Source organism: Citrus sinensis, chromosome 8 (genome assembly GCF_022201045.2).
Source record: "Citrus sinensis cultivar Valencia sweet orange chromosome 8, DVS_A1.0, whole genome shotgun sequence".
NCBI classification, from domain to species: Eukaryota; Viridiplantae; Streptophyta; class Magnoliopsida; order Sapindales; family Rutaceae; genus Citrus; species Citrus sinensis.
Window position 1 is genome coordinate 21,256,599 of NC_068563.1, and position 18,050 is coordinate 21,274,648.

Consider the following 18,050-nt stretch of genomic DNA (forward strand, 5'->3'; position numbering starts at 1 on the left):
CGGTGGATAATTTTCCAAATTAAATTCCATTCAAATTCCAATTTCCATTATTCGAGAAACTTGGTTTCCTTCTTGATGAGTAAGGAAATTCAGATTCCACACCATTAGAAGGTTATTGTAACCTATTTTGCCATTTTTTAATTTTGATTTTCTAATTTTATCCTTGGACAGATCTAACTGAAAAAAAAAAAAAAAGCCCTAATTCTCTAGCCTCTTACTCAAAATCGACGGATCCTCTTCTCAACTGCCAGCAGCTTTTGCTAGAGATAATGAGCGTCGACGATAACTTTGGAGCGTACGAAACTATTCCAAATTTCAACAACGCGTCTCATCATCCTCCTTACAGTTTCTTGTTTGATTTTCATAACAAAAAGTGAAAAATCAAGCAAAGGAGAATGGTGTTAACAGTTGAAGCTCGGTTGTTGAATTCTTGTGCACGCAATAGTCAATTTGCTCAAAAACAGAAGAAATGGTGCCTTTTCATGCACCACAAAGTTGCGTAAAGGTGTATGCTTTGGCTAGCGGTTCGTTTGCATTTGCATGCCCCCATCATTAGATTTATTGAGCAGCATGCAAATGCCTACACCTTGCCAATGAATAATACCCGGACCACCAATATTTTCTACCCCTCTCAGAAAAGTTCACACAGCCGGCTGCGGCCAATTAGTTTTTGGTGAGAAAAATTGATAAGCTAAATTATATTTTCAACAAAAAAAATACTAAAAACAATATAGATTTATTATCAAACAATCGTGGAAAAAAATCACCTTAACTTTCAAACCACAATGGCTTTTGGTGTATTTAAACCTGTAGTTTGAAAGCCTAAGTTGCTTGACGAAAGTACCAAACAGTGCCTTAAACCTTATGAAAAAAGATTTACATGACAGTCAATCAATTATAGTTCCTTTTACTATTTGACAACATTTGAGTAAGTTCATCACAGCATGTTAGAATCCTTTCTAAAGAAATCTAGCAACGCAGACTGCTGAAACACAAGATTAGCAGAAGTTATCAGCTACAATTTGGTATACCAGACATGGCAAATTCTAGGTTTTGATATATCTATGCATGTTTGACCTTTGTAGGCGTGCCTGATTAAAGACCCTCAAAGGCACCTAAACTATGCGAGGGCAGAAAACATCGTTACTTGCCCATCATACCCTTTCACCTACTTGTTGCAGAACTCTTCGAAGTTCATCTGCCATCCCTTGTAAGAGAACAGGTTTTTGAATCATTCCATTCATTCCTATATGTAGACATCGCTCCCAAGTATTTTCCTCAGCACTCGCTGTCACAGCTATAATCAACGGCCAATTATGGCTGCAGAACTTTCGAATTCTCATTGCAACTTCAAATCCATCCATTTCAGGCATCTGAAGGTCCAAAACAACAATTCTGAAAGAATTTTCTGCTACAGTAAGTGCACTAAGGCATTCAAACCCAGATGAAACAGCAACTACTTCGCAACCTAGCTTCTCAAGAAGCATCTTGGTCACAGTGCGATTCACGTCATCATCGTCAGCTAGAATTATTCGAAGGCCTCTAAACTGAGAACTGAAATTTGGTTCATCTGAGGAATTTCCAGTAGGATATATGGTTCTTCCAAATGTTGGTGCGAACTGAAACCTCAGAACAAGTGTCATCCTTCGTGCAAGACCCTGATAGTTAGGGGATATCCATATCTTACCTTGCATCATCTGCTTATTAACATTATTCACAATAGTAAAGTCAGAGGTTGGCAAAATTAACAGGCACAGACTATTGCAATAGAACCATACATAAAGCTCTCAGCTGAAGAGCATGCTGCATTCTAGAGGGCAGTGTACTAAAAATGTGAAAGTAAAATATTCGTTATCTTAATCATATTTATTATGTTTGATAATCCTTGAGTCAAACAGCATAATATTGGTTGCTTACAAACAGATCAACACAACAGTACTAACCAATCAGGAGATTGAGATAGACAAGATAATCTGAACTTGACCGGACTTCTTTTGGGTACAAAACTAACGCCATATGCAATGAAAGAAAAGCAATATTTCATTGGCACAGGAAGTTAGCCACATACGATTGGTAATTTCCGGGGCAAAATCATTAATTGTGCGATAAAAATTATAGAAAGTAACATGGAAACTCACCTGCACAAGTTTTTTGCACAAGCTGAAACTGAGTGCCTCCTTAATTTCTTTGCTATTGTGCCTCCTAACATGTTTTGCTGTCGATCCGTATGACTGAGAATTAACCTCTTTAATTTTGATTTCAAACTTTATGCATACATATTCATCTGCCTTACTAGGCCTCCATGTTACCAGCATTTTATCATTCTTGTCCTCACTACCACTCTCTAAGGAAACCTGAAATAAAACAGTTCCCCCTCCATCATACAAATTTAATAGATAACCAACCATATGCAAAATCACTTGAAAGGTCCTCTTCTCATCACCTATAACCTGATCAGGCAAAGAACTCTTAACATCTAATTCAAAACCAAAGCCTTTGTAAACAGACAAGCACTTGGCTAGACAAGAAGCCTCCTTAAGCATGGAATGCAGCCGAAAGGGCATCATCTCTAATGGGAACCTTCCGTCATTTTTTGTTGGAATCTCCATTGCATCATTAATCAGAGTTGAGAGAACGCTGCTGGTTTTCACCAAGGTGTCAGCAATAATCTTCTTCTCAAAGCTCATATTCTCTTCATGAAACATTGAAAGCAGGCCCAAGATTGAGTGCATTGGCCTCCTCATCCCATGACTCATCACCTTCTGAAATGAGTTCCTTGCCTGGCTTGCCATCATTGCATTCTTCTTCGCCTGTTGCAACACACGATTTTGCTCTCCTAGTTTCTCTCTCATAAGCTGAGATTCTTCAAGAACTGCAGCATGGGAAAGTGCCACAGCTACCTGATCAGCAACCACTTCCACTATTTCCATTTCCTGAATGCTCCAAACCCTTGAATCTGCATTTGGAAGCACCAAAACAAGTATAGCATAACAAGTATCAACCAATTCCGGTGTCCCCCCTTTGAAGTTTGAAACTCGAAGCATTGGCATTCGGATTGCTGCCACTGCACCAGCCTCATCAGAGCCCCCACCACTTGCAGATCCAAGAGCTGAATCCGGCCTTAAACTCTTCACCCCTATGCTCTCTCTTATCTCCAGAACATCGGGGTCATTAATTGGGATTGAAAGAGAATTATTTGAAGGACTAGCTCTCAACTCGTGAGTGAGGTTCATCTCTGTTCTATTCTCATTTGGCATCCAAACCGCACAATTATGTAAATCCAAAGTGTTAGAAAGCTCAACCAAAGTGGTGTATAATATGGTGTGCTTATCAAGCGACTTCCTAATTTCCCGAGTTAACATCCGGACATGCCAACTCGCTTCCTTCTTCTTCTTCATCATCCCAACTTCTTGGTCCAATTCGAGCACATTTTGCTTCAAAAACAACTCCCTCACTTTCCATTTCAAGAGGAGAGGGATCAAAGTCAAGAGAGTTATCGCAGTTGCACAAGAAATCAAGGCTGTAAGGAGTTTGGCAATAGTGAGGGATAACATTAACTGGAATGAGTGAGGACCATAATAAGTCCACCCATTGAGTAAATGGGTCAATCCACAAAGCACAATAAACGCTACAAACTGAAGAAGAACCCATTTGAATGGTACATTCGAGCAGCTAACAAAGTAAAGGAGCTCGAGGGGTATCGAAAAATAGGCTATAGCTATAAAGAAATCACTCACTCTTTGACAATCAAGAATGTTTTGTACACTCCAAAGACCCTCTTGCTCATCATCACAGTTGCAATTTGCATACTCACGATCATCAGCAGAAACAGAGACAACAATAACAAGACAAGAAAGCAAGAATCCAAGGGTTAAAGCTCTTAACATTGCACCCAACCCAAGTGACTATCTCTCTAATCCATCAACAAAGCATTAAAAGAAAACTAGTTCTAACAATACTACCGCCAACGAAAGCACCCCAAGTTTTATTTACATATTTTCTTCACCTTTTCAACAAAACTTCAAAACCCAAAAAAAAAAAAAAAAATAATAATAATAATAATAATAACTACTCAAGATCTAATAGACCCCCTTTAATACATTTGATGATCTAAAATACCCATATGCTTAAACTCAATAAATTTGAGTATTTTCTAATAAAATAAATAAAAAAGATATTATTTTTCTCCTCGAAATGGGAAAAAAGAATGATTTTTTCCGCTTTATTTATAGTATTAGAACAAGAAACGAGGAAGCAAAACTGTTAATCAAGAGATTAAGAAGAGACTCAGATATTATTAGGAGCAAGATTCAAAAAACCCACCTCAGGCTTCTCGTGTGAAAACAACTTAGTAATGTATCAAGTTCAAGTAGTCAACATCAATCATCACAAAGCTTTTATGTTTTTTTTTTTTTTAATATTCATAATCAACTTTTTAAAGCAGAAAAATAAATAAAATTTGAAAAGATTAGGAAAATCCCACCGAGGAGAATTCTTGCCGAAGCAGAGAGCTCAAATGGGCTCGGTTTTATTCTAAATAAAATAAATAAATAAATAAAACAGCAAAGCAACGCTTTCTCTCTCTAACTTGAAGGAAAGTCGACGAGTTAGAGGGAGAAAGCCAAAAGGAAAAGGCACTTCTTACAAAGCTGTTTGAAACTCTCAAAGCCAAAGGTAAGACTTCAGAAAGACTAGTCGAAATTTTATTTTTTATTTTATAAAAACAGAAATGAAAAAAATGAAAAAATAATAATCTACAATTAGCAATTACTTAAAGAAAAGGTTTTAATAGATAAGTAAAAGATATTTAATGGATAATTTGATTCATTTTAAGGTGCGGGGCCCGCAGTTGTAGGTGAAGAGAACTTAGACAACCCCCATCTTGCCTTTCTTTTTTTAGTTTCTCATACAATAATATTTCTATTTGTTGTTTTCTTATTAAAATCTCATGGAGGAAGAATAGTTTATTATTTTTTTTGAGGTGATGACGTGGCCATATTGGACCGTTGCATGTAATTTGCCATGGCGGTTAATGGTTTGACTAATCTGATCTGATAGTTGAAGTGAGAAGGAGATGGAGACTTGCGATATTTTTGCAATAGATAACTTACTGGTTTTCGTATTATTGTACAGAAAATTACAAATTAATTCAAGTGGGAATCCAAAATTTAAGTTTTAAGACGACAGCTTCACTCTTGACTCAAGATCGAACTTGATTCTAAATCTTAAATCTTATTTAATGAATGCATTTGAAATTGAGACTGAACAGTTATTATTTTTAATTTATAATATTAAAATATTTAATAAATATTAACTATTATATTTTAAAAATTATATTAATATAATTCTTACTTATATAATAGACAATTTATTATATGTTAATAATTTTATTAAAATTTATATTTATTATATATTATTAATTTATGTTTTATAAAATATACAACACCTCAATCTCAAATAAGACCGATATTGATTCACTTATAAATTGAATTTTTGATTTAAAAAAAAAAACATTATGCTAGGAATATTTTAAATTATTTGTGTTTAATTTTATATTTAGGACATTCGAAATTTCGGAATAAAATAAATATTTTGATTAGTCTAGATTCAATTGATATTTTAATCTCGATAAAACAACCGATACAAGAATCGGTAAGATTTCCCATCTCACTTGTATAGTTGTGATTAACAAATCTTGAACTGTGTCATCCCATTGCCAACTCCATACCCAGTGACTTGCAATAAATAGTTTCAGTAGTAGATTAGGGTTTACTCTAGCGGCATGACTTTGTAGCTGACGCTCCACCAACTTCATTTTCATTTGGATTTTGTATTATTAAAATTAAATTAGCCGGCATCAGTATCTAAATCCATCGTGTGATTGGTTTGAATTTTCATTCATTAGCGATAATCATCCTATTATCAGCTTCGAATCTTGGATGATGACATCATGTTGAAGTTTATAAGAAATAATTTAATTAAAGTCAAGAGCGCTTTCAAACAGCTCAACTAAAAAGCTCCGAAAAATGTCCTCTACTTCTTAATGGTGGAAACTGGGAACCTTAGCTTCAAAAAATTTAAAATAATAATAATAAAAAGAAGAAGATTATTCACTACTGTAATAGTTCCAAGTTGCACAACTGCTTCACTTTAATCTCATCTAGAGTTCACTTACATGATCTGAGCCAAAACAACGGCATGCCAGTGCCATGCACCATGAGCAATGGAGCCAAAATCTTTGAATCATATGCAATAGTCATGGGACTTTATGTCGCAAGCTCTAAACAGCATCAGCTTACAAGAGTAAAGAGTGTGCCATGGATCTGTACAGACATACATATTACCAAATTCCCGACAAGGTGTGTGGGTGCAAAGGAGTTGTACATCTATTTCTTTTATCTCGACAAAGCACCTATGAGCCATATTTCTATGGAAAAAGACAGTATTTTTCATAACCCAAAAGTAAATCTCTAGTCTGCAATTTGGTCATAGTCTCCGTTTTCTGGAGATTGATTCCCTCCGCGACCTGTTCTTCCTGCATAGACAGAACATCGCTAATGAGTTTTTTCACTCCCCCGCCATAACCACACACACAGATTCAGGTGAAACCATACCTGTCATGTCATAACCGGCAGAGCTTCTGGTATCTAGGCTACCCCTCCAGTCTGCGGCTTGCGTAGGTGATACGTGATTACCATATGGTTGAATCATGAAATGAGTCCCTCCAATAGTTTGAAAATCATCGTTTCCCCTGACAGGATTTCTCCCGTAAGATTCGATTGGTGAGCGGAAGCCAACACTTGATACTGATGCCCCTGCAACTGGTGATGCTAACTTGCTGCCAGAAGAATCGCCTTTTAAACCAGCACTAACATCCTTCATGGACTCAACCTGAAAGGTACCAACAATAACCTGCAGATACAGTAGATGAGATACTGATTATTTAACTTGCTTAATAACCAATATTCCCTCTCTGTCTCAAACAACAATTGCACACTTATACATCACCTGAACTGGGCCAGCAGCTTTTAGGGGTCCACCAACCCCTCCTCCAATGATCTGGCCATCTGTACTAGATAGACATACACTGAGCCCACCAGTCCTTCCTCCAAGGTCAGTGCGTACATAAGATCCAGACAGCGAAACAATCTCAAACCGACCCTAATATCAGAGGTTGAAAGAGAATTAGAATTTGACTATATAAATGTGTAAGTAATTAACTTCAGTCTTTCAGTTCTCTCTCTCTCTCTCTCGTTCTTCCTCCTTTTTTAATTTTTGTACAAATAACTTGAATCGGAAGAAGGTTATAATCTTTATGGAAATCTCTAGATCCACTATACACTTCAAAACAATTCTCTATTTTTAGGACCATGATACTAATCACTTTTGACTATTCTCACAGGTGTGATAGAAGATCAATTGAAGAATCTTTCATTGAGCAAGGCAAATATGTAACTAAATTCAGCTGGTGAGACAATTTGAATTACCAACTACAACTCTGTTACAAAGATTTGAGAACAGAAGCAATCTACAGAATTTTTTTATTTCTCTCCATATTACCAGACCATGGGCACTAATCCAGCACTTAAATCTGATGCCAGAAAAATAGCTGTTTAATATACCCATTTGAATTTCTTGTTCTTCTTTAGAATTTGTCGACAGCTTAAATTAACTGCAGCCACCTCTTCTTCTTCTTCATTTCTCTCGTATATTTTCCATCAATAATCTAAAACACTTCTTGAATATTTACTAATCTTGAATTATATCCAGCTATCTCCCCACATAGGTATAAAATTTGCTCTAAAAGGTGGGAAAAGTAAACCCATTGACTAGGCATCGTCATTCATATGAACATTGTTTATTTCCTTTCCCCCCCCCCCCCCCCCCAATTAATGATGTCAAAATAAATCCTAATACCCTTTCTTTCCCTTAATATCTAATGAAAAAAAACAAAATGCACAAATAGAATGATACAATTTTTAGATTCAACTAGCAGCTTGTAATTAATATTCTTTTACACCATATACCATGTTCATCATAAGTCGTTGAAAGCCTCCTCTGACTCATGACACCGTCAACAGTTTCCCAAACCCCCTGGGGGCCCGCCCTCAACTAAAACATTCACCGAAAACAAAATTATATATAAAGCCAAAAAAAAATTAACACTAATTTGTATTTACCTATAAGTATCCAAATGCCGTTTGAAATGTGTTCCATCAGACCTTGTTATAGACAAAAACTACAGCCTTCCGGACGAGTTTTTATCTTCTCTTTCTTTCTTTCTGTTTTTAAATTTCCGATAAACTTATTTCTTCCTTAGGATACTCCAAACAACCTTCCTATTGCCAATTTTTTATCTATGTAATTTATTGGAGCTGCCACGAACTATATTTTAGAATGGGGAAAAACAGTAAATTTAAACTACAATAAATGGAAGATTTGTCATTCTAGTTCGCGCAACTGGTATGGTAAGATCTCTTGGAATGGTACAAGAGGTTTGGGGATCAAATCCCATTCACATCAAGGATGGAAAGGTCTCATGTTTTCATTAACGGAAAATTCAGAAAAGGAAAAAGGCAAAAAATTAATACTTCTTATTTTCAATTCACTTTTTATTATTTCAGATAGTGATATTTGTGAAAACAAAATTAACAGGACAGAATATATCAAAATTACCTCATATGTAATATTGCCTCCCGATGTTGCTGGCTGCCGGAGAGATGCATTAGAGATTGAACCAGATGCAGACAGAATACATATCTCACGCCTACTTTGTTGCATGAACAGCATAATCTTCTGCCCAACATCCTATTCAATCCGTTCCTTTATTCAGTCAGGAGGGTCACAGATAAGCAAAGGCAAAAGATTATTCATTTTACATAACCAATTTCGGCATGTGAACTTGGTGACAAGATAATCAAATACCAACGGTAACTACTGCTAATAACACCGCATTCATATATGGCGGCTTTCACTAAAATGTTCGAAAAAATTCAAGGAACCATTCTACATCTAATATCTCTAACATGACGGTTCCAAAATAGTATGCTAGTTGATCCTTTCACAATCATGTAATCAAATTCAGAATAATTGTAATCCAGTATATATTTTCAGGTTGGTAAATAAACGAGGAACAAATATAAATATTCAAGAGAAAGGACCAGATTTTTCCTATTTGACTGCCAGAAGGAATGAAAAGGATTGAGATATTCCCACTATCACATCTCACTTTCCAAATGTCATAAAACAATGGCAAAAACAAATACTAGAAACTTCAGTAATCAATGATTTGAATCTATGCATGATCACCTTGTGATCATTTCTAAAACACTTGAAAATGAGAGAAACAGACATTAAAGGTTCCCCCCCACCCCAAAAAAGAAAAAACAACCAGTCACTACCATACATGCCTACCGTTATATAAACTATCAACCGAAGCAATAGAGCAGAATTTAAAATTAACAATTTATATACCAAAACAATTCCAAGAATTATCATAAAAAATAACAAATTAAAGATAATAAGAAGGAGAGATAGATATAAACTCAAAGTAGATATTACCCTTCAGAAAGGGGGAAGTTTTGTAAATCTTCCTGGGGTACATTAGCCTCCTTAAGTCAACCCCAGGGGAAAGATAGATATAAACTCAAAGAAAAGAAAAATTTGCCCCACCACCCACCCAAAAGGGTGGTGAATCACCAGGGAATATCCTTTTTTATACTTTCGTCCACAAAGTTTGATACTTGATTCTTACTGCTGCCTTATGAGAGACCCTCAAGTAATACATATCATTTTGGCAAAATACATCAGTTTCCAGTAGTGTGAATAATTCAGATTTAATTAATAACAAAATACACAATTTAAACAACAAAAAAGGAACAAAAGGTCCCCCCACCCCAACTTTTAAGATGAAGCAAGAACTACACATACACTGGATGCTCGTAAGATTAATCAAGAGGATGAGCAAAGGCGTGTATATTTATATTTATCAACAAATATGAGTCCTTTGTGTGTCTCAACGCTTATAGAGAAAAATTTAGAAACATACAGGCGATGCATACCTCACCAGCAGCTACACTAATTACATGAGGAGTAAAACCTTGTCCTAAATTGCCTGCATCCAGAAATTGAAAGCAGGAGCACTGGTAAGTTTTCTAGGTTATACTAACAAAACAAAAGCTCAAACCCTATCCAAAACAAACAATATATAGCCAAAAGGTAAAAGGAGAAGAGCTGACAGAGGAAAATGATAAAAGGACGTCATATAATACATAGTAAAAAAAAAAAAGTGAAAATAAATATTAGGTTCACAGGATACAAGTAAATAGTCAAACATTCAATAGAGCAACCTAAATTGCTTTTTATTTATTTATTTATTGTTTATTTTGGTGGGGAAAAAAGTTCCTGACTAGCCATTTGAAAACCAACCTTATAGTTCATAGTTTACTAAAACTTTTCCCATCCAACAACTTAATCTTGAAATGAAATGCAGAAAAGGCTACTAAAGCTCAATACCACAACTTGCAATGACATTTTCCGCATGTTACTCAACTAGCATTATGTTTCACAGCCAGACAAATAAACAGCGTAAATACAGCATAATGCATTAGATCTCAATATTTTACTAGTCATGACATCAGAACTAGTGATATAAATGGTCACAAGGATAACATCTTTAATCAATCTTAGAAGCAGAATCTTAAAATTTCTAAAATTGAATTAAGGGATCCTTGCAAATAAACCTGTAAATCCAAAAGGAAAACAAACCAGACCTCTACCTATGACTCAAATTACTTCCCTCATTAAAGTAAAAAAAAAAAAAAATTATTAGGCAAATAATTTATCATAGCAATTAAGGTTTTCATGTGAATTTTTGAACTCCGTGACGCACACAACAATCAAGTGTAGTACTAGCATTCATCAATACTCCATAGAAAAACCTCTTAAAGCAGAAAGATACAAGAGAGAACTAATACAAACAACACAAAGGGTTAAGTTATGTTGTAAAAATAACATCATCAACTCAAGGAATTTTCAGTTAAATCCTCTAATGGCAAATAATATTTTACCAACTACCCACTGACTCATACTTGAAAACCAGTGATCCCATCCGCTCATACATAAAATACGAATGCAAAAAATGCAATACAAATAAAGCAACAATTGAAACACAAATTAAAGAAAATTTGCAACAAAACCCTCAAAATCATAGCACACTCCCGAGAAAGCCAACAACTAAATACACTGAAAATCTGAAATTTGCAACAAAACCACAAAAAACTCAATTATACCAAATCTTGAAAATAGTCCCTGTAATTCACAATATTAACGAGTAACCACAAAAAAAAGGGCGAAACTATTGTAATTCACACCCACCAATACCACCAAGCTGAGACTTCCCCGGAGCCCCGGAGTACGAATAGCCGGAACCGCCAGAACCCAGTAGCTGCTGCTGCTGCTGATGGAGCTCTCGCTGCTCTCTCTTCCCCTTAGAATTCGAATACGCCGCCGTTTTCTTGGCGGCCAAGGCCTGTTCAGGCGTCCCGTACTTTCTGGGCCTGCCACGCTTCTTCTTCGCCGGCTCCAGCGTCGACGTCATAGCGGAGGACGCCACCGAGTGCGGGTAAACCATCCCCCCGCCACCGCCGCCCCCGTCGTTATTGTTGTTGTTGTTGTGGTGCTGGTGCTGAGATGGCAACAGGCCATTGGTTGGCGAGGGACCGGTGGTTGCGGCGGCGCCGGAGGTGGTGGCGGCCGTGGGGTGATGGAAGTAAGAGTTGAGTTGTTGTAGTTGCTGCGTATCATTTGGTTCCATACCTTTTGTTAGAGAGAGAAAGAGGAAGAGAGAGAGATTTTTTTCTTTTTTTTACAATTTTTTTATTCAATTTTTTCAATTTTTTTTTTATTTTGAAGGAAATGTTTTGGGTTCGGTTTTTGTTTTTGTTTTTCCAAGAGGTGGGTGATTTTCAGCCGTTGGATTTATGGTTTGACTCTGATGTTTGACTGTTTATGCGTACTTGGATAAGTTTTCATCGTTCTTTATTTTGCAAACTTTTTTTAAAAAATTAAGTTTTTCATATTACAAAAACAAAAAAGAAGCAGAAATTGGGTTTTCTTTTTCCTTTTTTCTAGTCTTTATATATTATTTAATAATCTAATCATCCTGTTCTGTTGTACAATATTATTTTATGTTGAAGAAATCAGAGTATGAGCCCATACAAAAATTAAAATACGTCATAAAAATTCTATTTTGTTTTTCATATCTACAATAAATACATAATCGCGTGGAGAGGTGGTAATTTTTGACATGAACCATTAATTTTACATAAATCTAACATAAAATAATAAGTCTAAATTATTAAAAATCGATAAGATTACTAAATGAGTTAAATTTAGTCACCTGTTTTATAACTGTATCAAATTTGGTTTTAAGCTTTTGAAATAACTTGTCTATGACAATATTGCTTGATTATTTAATTATCATATTATTTTGACTTATTTTTCATTTAATTCATATTATATTTGTCTTATTTTAAAGATTCTTTAGTTATATATTTAAAATAAAATTGTCTAGAGTTTGAGTATCTACTATAAATATTACATAAAAAAAATTAAAACATATTAAATAAATATATTTTTATAAAAAAAAATATTAAATGAGTGATAATAATAAAAAAGTCGGGTTAGTGTTAGAAACTCATAACATGATTATTAAGTGGTTAAGTTCACGTTGATGCAAATTTAACATAACATAAATAAGACATGTCAACCCAAAATGATTTAGATGTTGAAGCAATCACAAATGCACTTAAAAAAAACACATCAAATTTTACTTAATTTTTCACTCAAAGATTGTGTGATTTTGATAGTCTTATTGAGATTAAACATAAGTAAGAAGATCTAAGAAAATCAATCCAAGGTAACAAAATAACTCTCAACATTTCATGATCATTTGACTAAACAAACTTCAATAACTTTACAAAAAAATATTTATAAGTTTCAAATTTGTTAATTGATTAAATGATTATTTTTTAAGCTAACAAGTTATTATAAAACAAAACTGCCAGGCTATGGATTGGAACATGAAGAAAATCCGAAAATATAATGACAGTTAGTGCGGTTTAAAAGAGGGAACCGTCTCTTCCAAACAAGAGCGGATTCCCGCTTCACTTCTTGGTCAGCCCACACAGCCTGCAAATATTTACCCTTTTTCTGGATTCTTTCACTTTTTATTTTCTTTTAATTGAGATCAAAACCTGGTAGATGTCACATTCAACACAAGAATTATTAAAACTTAATCAATGGTGATGGCAATCCACCCACAAGAAAAAAATGTTGTAGGAGTTCAAATGATGAAGCAAGGTTTGAGATTTCTTAGCAAACAAATCTTTAAATTCCTGGAACTAACCTGTCGATAAAGTTTCCCAACATTGAACCTTTTCCTGTGATTGTAGGCGGAGTTGATGAGAACAAGGAGGTGGCAGTGCAACTTCAGGTTGGTGAAGGTGATTTCTCACTGTTAGGACCCAGAAACTACGGACACTCAACCCGACACTATGACAAGCCTCTGTCTTGCTTTGGCTGTGGCATTGGATGGTTCTTGTGAGTTTCAGATTACTATTGTTCTGTCCTCGTTTCGGTTTCTGAAACTCCATTGCTTAAGAGTTTTTGAGTTCTGTGACAGATTTTTGTTGGGGTTTGCATTTCCTCCGATATGGTACTGTGCTACGGTTCTTTACCTTGGGAAATATTATCTCAAAGACCCCAGAGAAAGATCTGGCCTTGCAGCATCAGCAATTGCAGTAAGCAGATTATAACTTTCACATTTCCAGTTCAAGGGACCTTGCCGTTATGTAGTCCTGTGAACCATGATCTTGATTGTAGTCGATTGTTTTTGCAGGCTTTGATTTGCTCGGTTGCAGTATTGATTTCACTTCTTGCTGTGTTCTTGTAGCAGACTATGCTGTTATCAATTTTTTGGGCACAGAAAGAGTCAGAGATGCATAGCAGATTATGTTGTTATGCACGATGCTTTCTGAAATTGTAAATTATTGAAGTGTAATCCTTTTTGTGACTCGCATTCTGCTTTTCCTTTGTGTGTTTGTGTGTACCACAGATATGCAAAGAATAACATTCCAATTGTAAGCATATGCATTAACATAACATATTATTACAGATGCAATGACATAAACTCAACAAATGATCCGTTAATGTCGAAGAAACACCAATATACATTCAGAAGTTCTAATGCACACTCTATTCAGTGGGTACAACAATCTGGGAACAATCGTTTGACATTTCATATTTTCCATTAAAAAAAAATCAAGTTATTACAACATTATAAAACACGAGTTCTTCAGAAGGACCTCTAGGGCTCATCCTTTGGCGCCTCAGCATCATTATTCTCTTCGGTAGATGCCGTTTTCTGTGAATTCTTAAGTTCCTCTAACTGAGACAGAAAATAGTCAGGCAACTCAAGTTACATATATATTATTTTTATTATTATTTTTTAACACCATAAATAATAAATTGAAGTGTTTCGGCAAAGACGGTAATAGTTTGTGTAAATACAAACAAGAAGGATGAGAAGCAGCACTAAATATTACCGTGACGCCTTAAATCTACATGCTTTAGTTTCTTGGCAAAAGTATATAAATGTTTGCTTAACATTATGCTCATTGGGAAAAAAAACAACTTTGGAAGAAGAAGAAGAAAAATTATTCAAGTTAGTCAGTTCTGGGTGAATCATCACATGGGAGATCTACATCTGGATTTCAGTACTATACAGGACAATGAAGGGGGAAAAAAAGAAGAAAAAAATAAACTTGAAAGAATAAAACTAGAGTGGAAGATGAGATGATTCTGCCTCTTCTGGCATCTATTTCCCTTTATATGAAAACTTCGGACGTTATCTAGCATGAATTTATTATAATGAAGTGTTCGAATAAAACCATTTTTTGCTGTCTCTGGCCATGCCAAAGGATGATTGATACAATACATCTAAAATGGAGAAAGAAAGGAAAAAAATGGATGACCAAAGTAATTTGGCGAATTACATTAAAAAGGCAAACATTTTTGGAGCTCCAAAATGCTGACTCTGTTATGGATTTCCTCTACCAGTTGGAAGTTTTCCAACAATGACCAGAGTGTGTCATTACATTTTTCGCACAAGAATACTGAAGTCACAAGGGGCAGCCAGAAGAATCTGCTAATTCTATCCTTTTGTCACATGATCAACAAATATGTAGGAAACATAAATCAATGTTTTTTTGTTAGGCAGGAAGCCAACAACTACAACTAGAAATGTTACTGACAAATAGCTAAGAAGCATAAGGTGATCGAGGAGGAAACGATCTTCAAAATCACAATCAACTAGGAAAAATGAATAAGCAGGGCCCACACTGGGACAATAGCACTTATTTTACAGGAAAGATGATGTGTTTAACACAGCTAAAGCCTGATAAGCAGCAGTGATGAGATGAGCTCAAACTACATTTAAGCAATCTATTAGAAAGCTCAACCTATTCCCCAAAAAATTAGACTCAGATCTCTGTCTCATATGTCTATATTATGCAACAAAATCAGTACAGAGGAAAAGCTGAAATGAAAAAAATAAAGTATTTGAAGCTCATGTTTTATTTAACTTTCTTTCGATCTTTAATCAAATGGCACATATACAATGCAGCAAATGGGCATTTAGTTTCATTCCACCAACAGCAGTGACCCAAACAATACCACACATTTGATTTAACAGATGAAGTTTTCTTCATATCAACATATCCAAAAATTAAAAATCACCTCTTTGCAATTTTCTTGATGTGCAGCCAAAAGCTCATTATATTTCAATTGCAAATCTGACATTTCAGCTTGCAGCTTCTCATATTCAGAGACACTAGGAGCTCCTAATTTCTGTTGAACAAACCTGCCCACCAAAATAAATAAACAAAATAGGAAAACCCAATTTTTCAGCCAATTAAATGATCCCATTTGAAAGAAGAAAAGAATTACATGAACTTACTCAAGAGCAGAAGAAGGCTTGTCATTTTGCTCATACAATGCAACAAGAACTGGAAGCAACAACAGCAACAACAAAATGAAACAGAAATTAAAATTCAGTTGAAATAAAAATAAAAAAAATAATAAAACGAAAAAAGAGAAGAGGAAAGAGAGGAATGGAAACCTTTGGTGAGTGCATCAAGAACGCCACTAGAATCTAAGTACTTCCTGAAAGCTTCCTTTTTGGCTTCTTTTTCCTGCAAAAAGATTAAGTGGGTGGTTGAAGATTTCAGCAGATATGGTGATTATCATCAAGTGGATCAGCTGCATTATGCATACATTAGTGTTACCTCTTTGTATCGCATCATCATCTGCTCTCTAATCTTATTCCTGTGCTCTTCTTGTTGCTGATGGTATCACTGTACTGTTCAGACAATGAAAAATCAAAAAGAAAAGAAAACGAGAGGAAAAATCACAGAAAATTAGATGGGTTAATTTCATTGCACACCTTAATTGTTAATTTAATTTTAATTAACCCCAAATGAAACTCTCCACAATGGACACGCTCTATTCGAGCCTAAAGTTTTAAACCAAACCCAACCCAACCCAACCCACTAAACTCACATGTGACTTAAAGAGAAAGCAATCAATAAAAATAAAAAGTTCATTCTAGGGATGGTAATTTTTTCAGATGAGATGGGATCCTGCGGGATTCTATCCCATTTGGGACGGGATTGAAATATATTTTTGTCCCATAAAAAAATTTAAGGACGGGAGTGAGATATTTTTTTATTCCAATTACATATGCGGGACAGGAGTGAGATTGACAAATTTCGTCCCATCCCGTCTCATTACCGATTAAGAATGAAAATTTTTCCAATTGGGATGGGATCCCGCAGGATCCCATCTCTTTTGAGACTGGATTGGAACATATTTTTTTCTCAAAAAAAATATAGGGACGGGACTGTGACGTTTTTTCATCCCATTTACATATACGGGATGGGACTGTGATTGGTAAATCTCATCTCATCCCGTCTCATTGCCAACCCTAGTTCATTCTTTATGTGTTAACTGATTTTTTTAGCACGTTACACACATGATATGCTGAGTGACCCTGTTGAAAATGTTATTTGGTTTATTCACTGTTTAAGTACTATTCATAAAGTACTATAAAATTGTGTTTCCTGTGTAATTGTGCTCACTAAATAATTGGTGAAATTATTCATTGAATTATTTGTAAATAACCCGACCCTACCCACTAAACTCAATAAAAAGAAAACGAACAATTAAAATATTTAAAAGATGGGTTCATTTTCATCGTCTTGATTTGATTCTTTAACGCATTACACACATTATGCTAAATGATACTGTCCATGATGTTATTTGTTTAGCCTATGGTTTTAAACATATGAAATCATTCATATGGTGTCATAAAATTATGCGTTAAATGTAATTAGGGTGCGTTTGGAATTAAAGTGCTGTAACTTTTAAATAAAACAAAAATGCACCCAACACTGAATATAAAAACAAAAACTGTAACAATTGTTGCGAATAAAAAATTGTAATTATAAAATAAAAATTAGTAATATATAATAAATATAAATTTTAAATCATAATTTTGATAAAATTATTAAAGATATAATAATTTTTTCATTATACAAGTAAAAAATCATATCAACATAATTTTTAAGATACAACAGTTAGTATTTACCAAACACTTAATACTGTAACTTAAAAACTACAGCTGCCCAACTTCAATCCCAAACACACCCTTAATATGGTTGGCGAAGTTACTCACTGAATTATTCCTATTTAAATAATACTACATTATTTATATTAATTTGTTTATATACGATAACATCATGTTTTGTTACTGGTTTAAATTTAAACAACATTCTATGTCCAATATGACTTATCTCCCAAGCTCTTGAATTTTGGTCCCAAGCAAACGCAAAACTTTCAGAGTTACGAAAGTTTCAATTCCATGGTGAATTATCAATCCATTAATTTGACATCGGCCCCAATTGCAAAAATGCCACACATTGAGACAGTGA

The 18,050-nt window shown here is 34.8% G+C and overlaps 4 protein-coding genes across 4 annotated transcripts; 1 reads left to right on the plus strand and 3 right to left on the minus strand.

The window, feature by feature from the left end:
* Positions 1 to 831: 831 nt before the first annotated feature.
* Positions 832 to 4,247, minus strand: ETR3 (ethylene response 3). The gene is given in 2 exon segments (NM_001288926.1): positions 832 to 1,697; positions 2,139 to 4,247. Coding segments are annotated over 2 exon segments (2,292 nt in total). The 5' UTR covers positions 3,888 to 4,247; the 3' UTR covers positions 832 to 1,154.
* Positions 4,248 to 6,122: 1,875 nt separating this feature from the next.
* On the minus strand, positions 6,123 to 11,902 carry LOC102616826 (hypothetical protein). Its single transcript, XM_006487673.4, has 6 exons — positions 11,377 to 11,902; positions 10,062 to 10,114; positions 8,677 to 8,808; positions 7,009 to 7,161; positions 6,615 to 6,912; positions 6,123 to 6,535 (listed from the first exon to the last, which is right to left on the minus strand). The coding sequence occupies exons 1-6, from the start codon at positions 11,813 to 11,815 to the stop codon at positions 6,471 to 6,473; spliced, it is 1,140 nt and encodes a 379-aa protein (XP_006487736.2). The 5' UTR covers positions 11,816 to 11,902; the 3' UTR covers positions 6,123 to 6,470.
* Positions 11,903 to 13,301: 1,399 nt separating this feature from the next.
* LOC127899396 (uncharacterized) lies at positions 13,302 to 13,954 on the plus strand. Its single transcript, XM_052432765.1, has 4 exons — positions 13,302 to 13,362; positions 13,455 to 13,602; positions 13,685 to 13,802; positions 13,901 to 13,954. Exons 1-4 carry the CDS (start codon positions 13,302 to 13,304, stop codon positions 13,952 to 13,954), a joined length of 381 nt encoding a protein of 126 aa, XP_052288725.1.
* A 174-nt stretch (positions 13,955 to 14,128) lies between these two features.
* Positions 14,129 to 16,426, minus strand: LOC102617129 (uncharacterized). The gene is made up of 5 exons (XM_025101796.2): positions 16,347 to 16,426; positions 16,181 to 16,253; positions 16,019 to 16,067; positions 15,799 to 15,922; positions 14,129 to 14,449 (listed from the first exon to the last, which is right to left on the minus strand). Exons 1-5 carry the CDS (start codon positions 16,365 to 16,367, stop codon positions 14,369 to 14,371), a joined length of 348 nt encoding a protein of 115 aa, XP_024957564.1. The 5' UTR covers positions 16,368 to 16,426; the 3' UTR covers positions 14,129 to 14,368.
* Between the last annotated feature and the right edge of the window lie 1,624 nt (positions 16,427 to 18,050).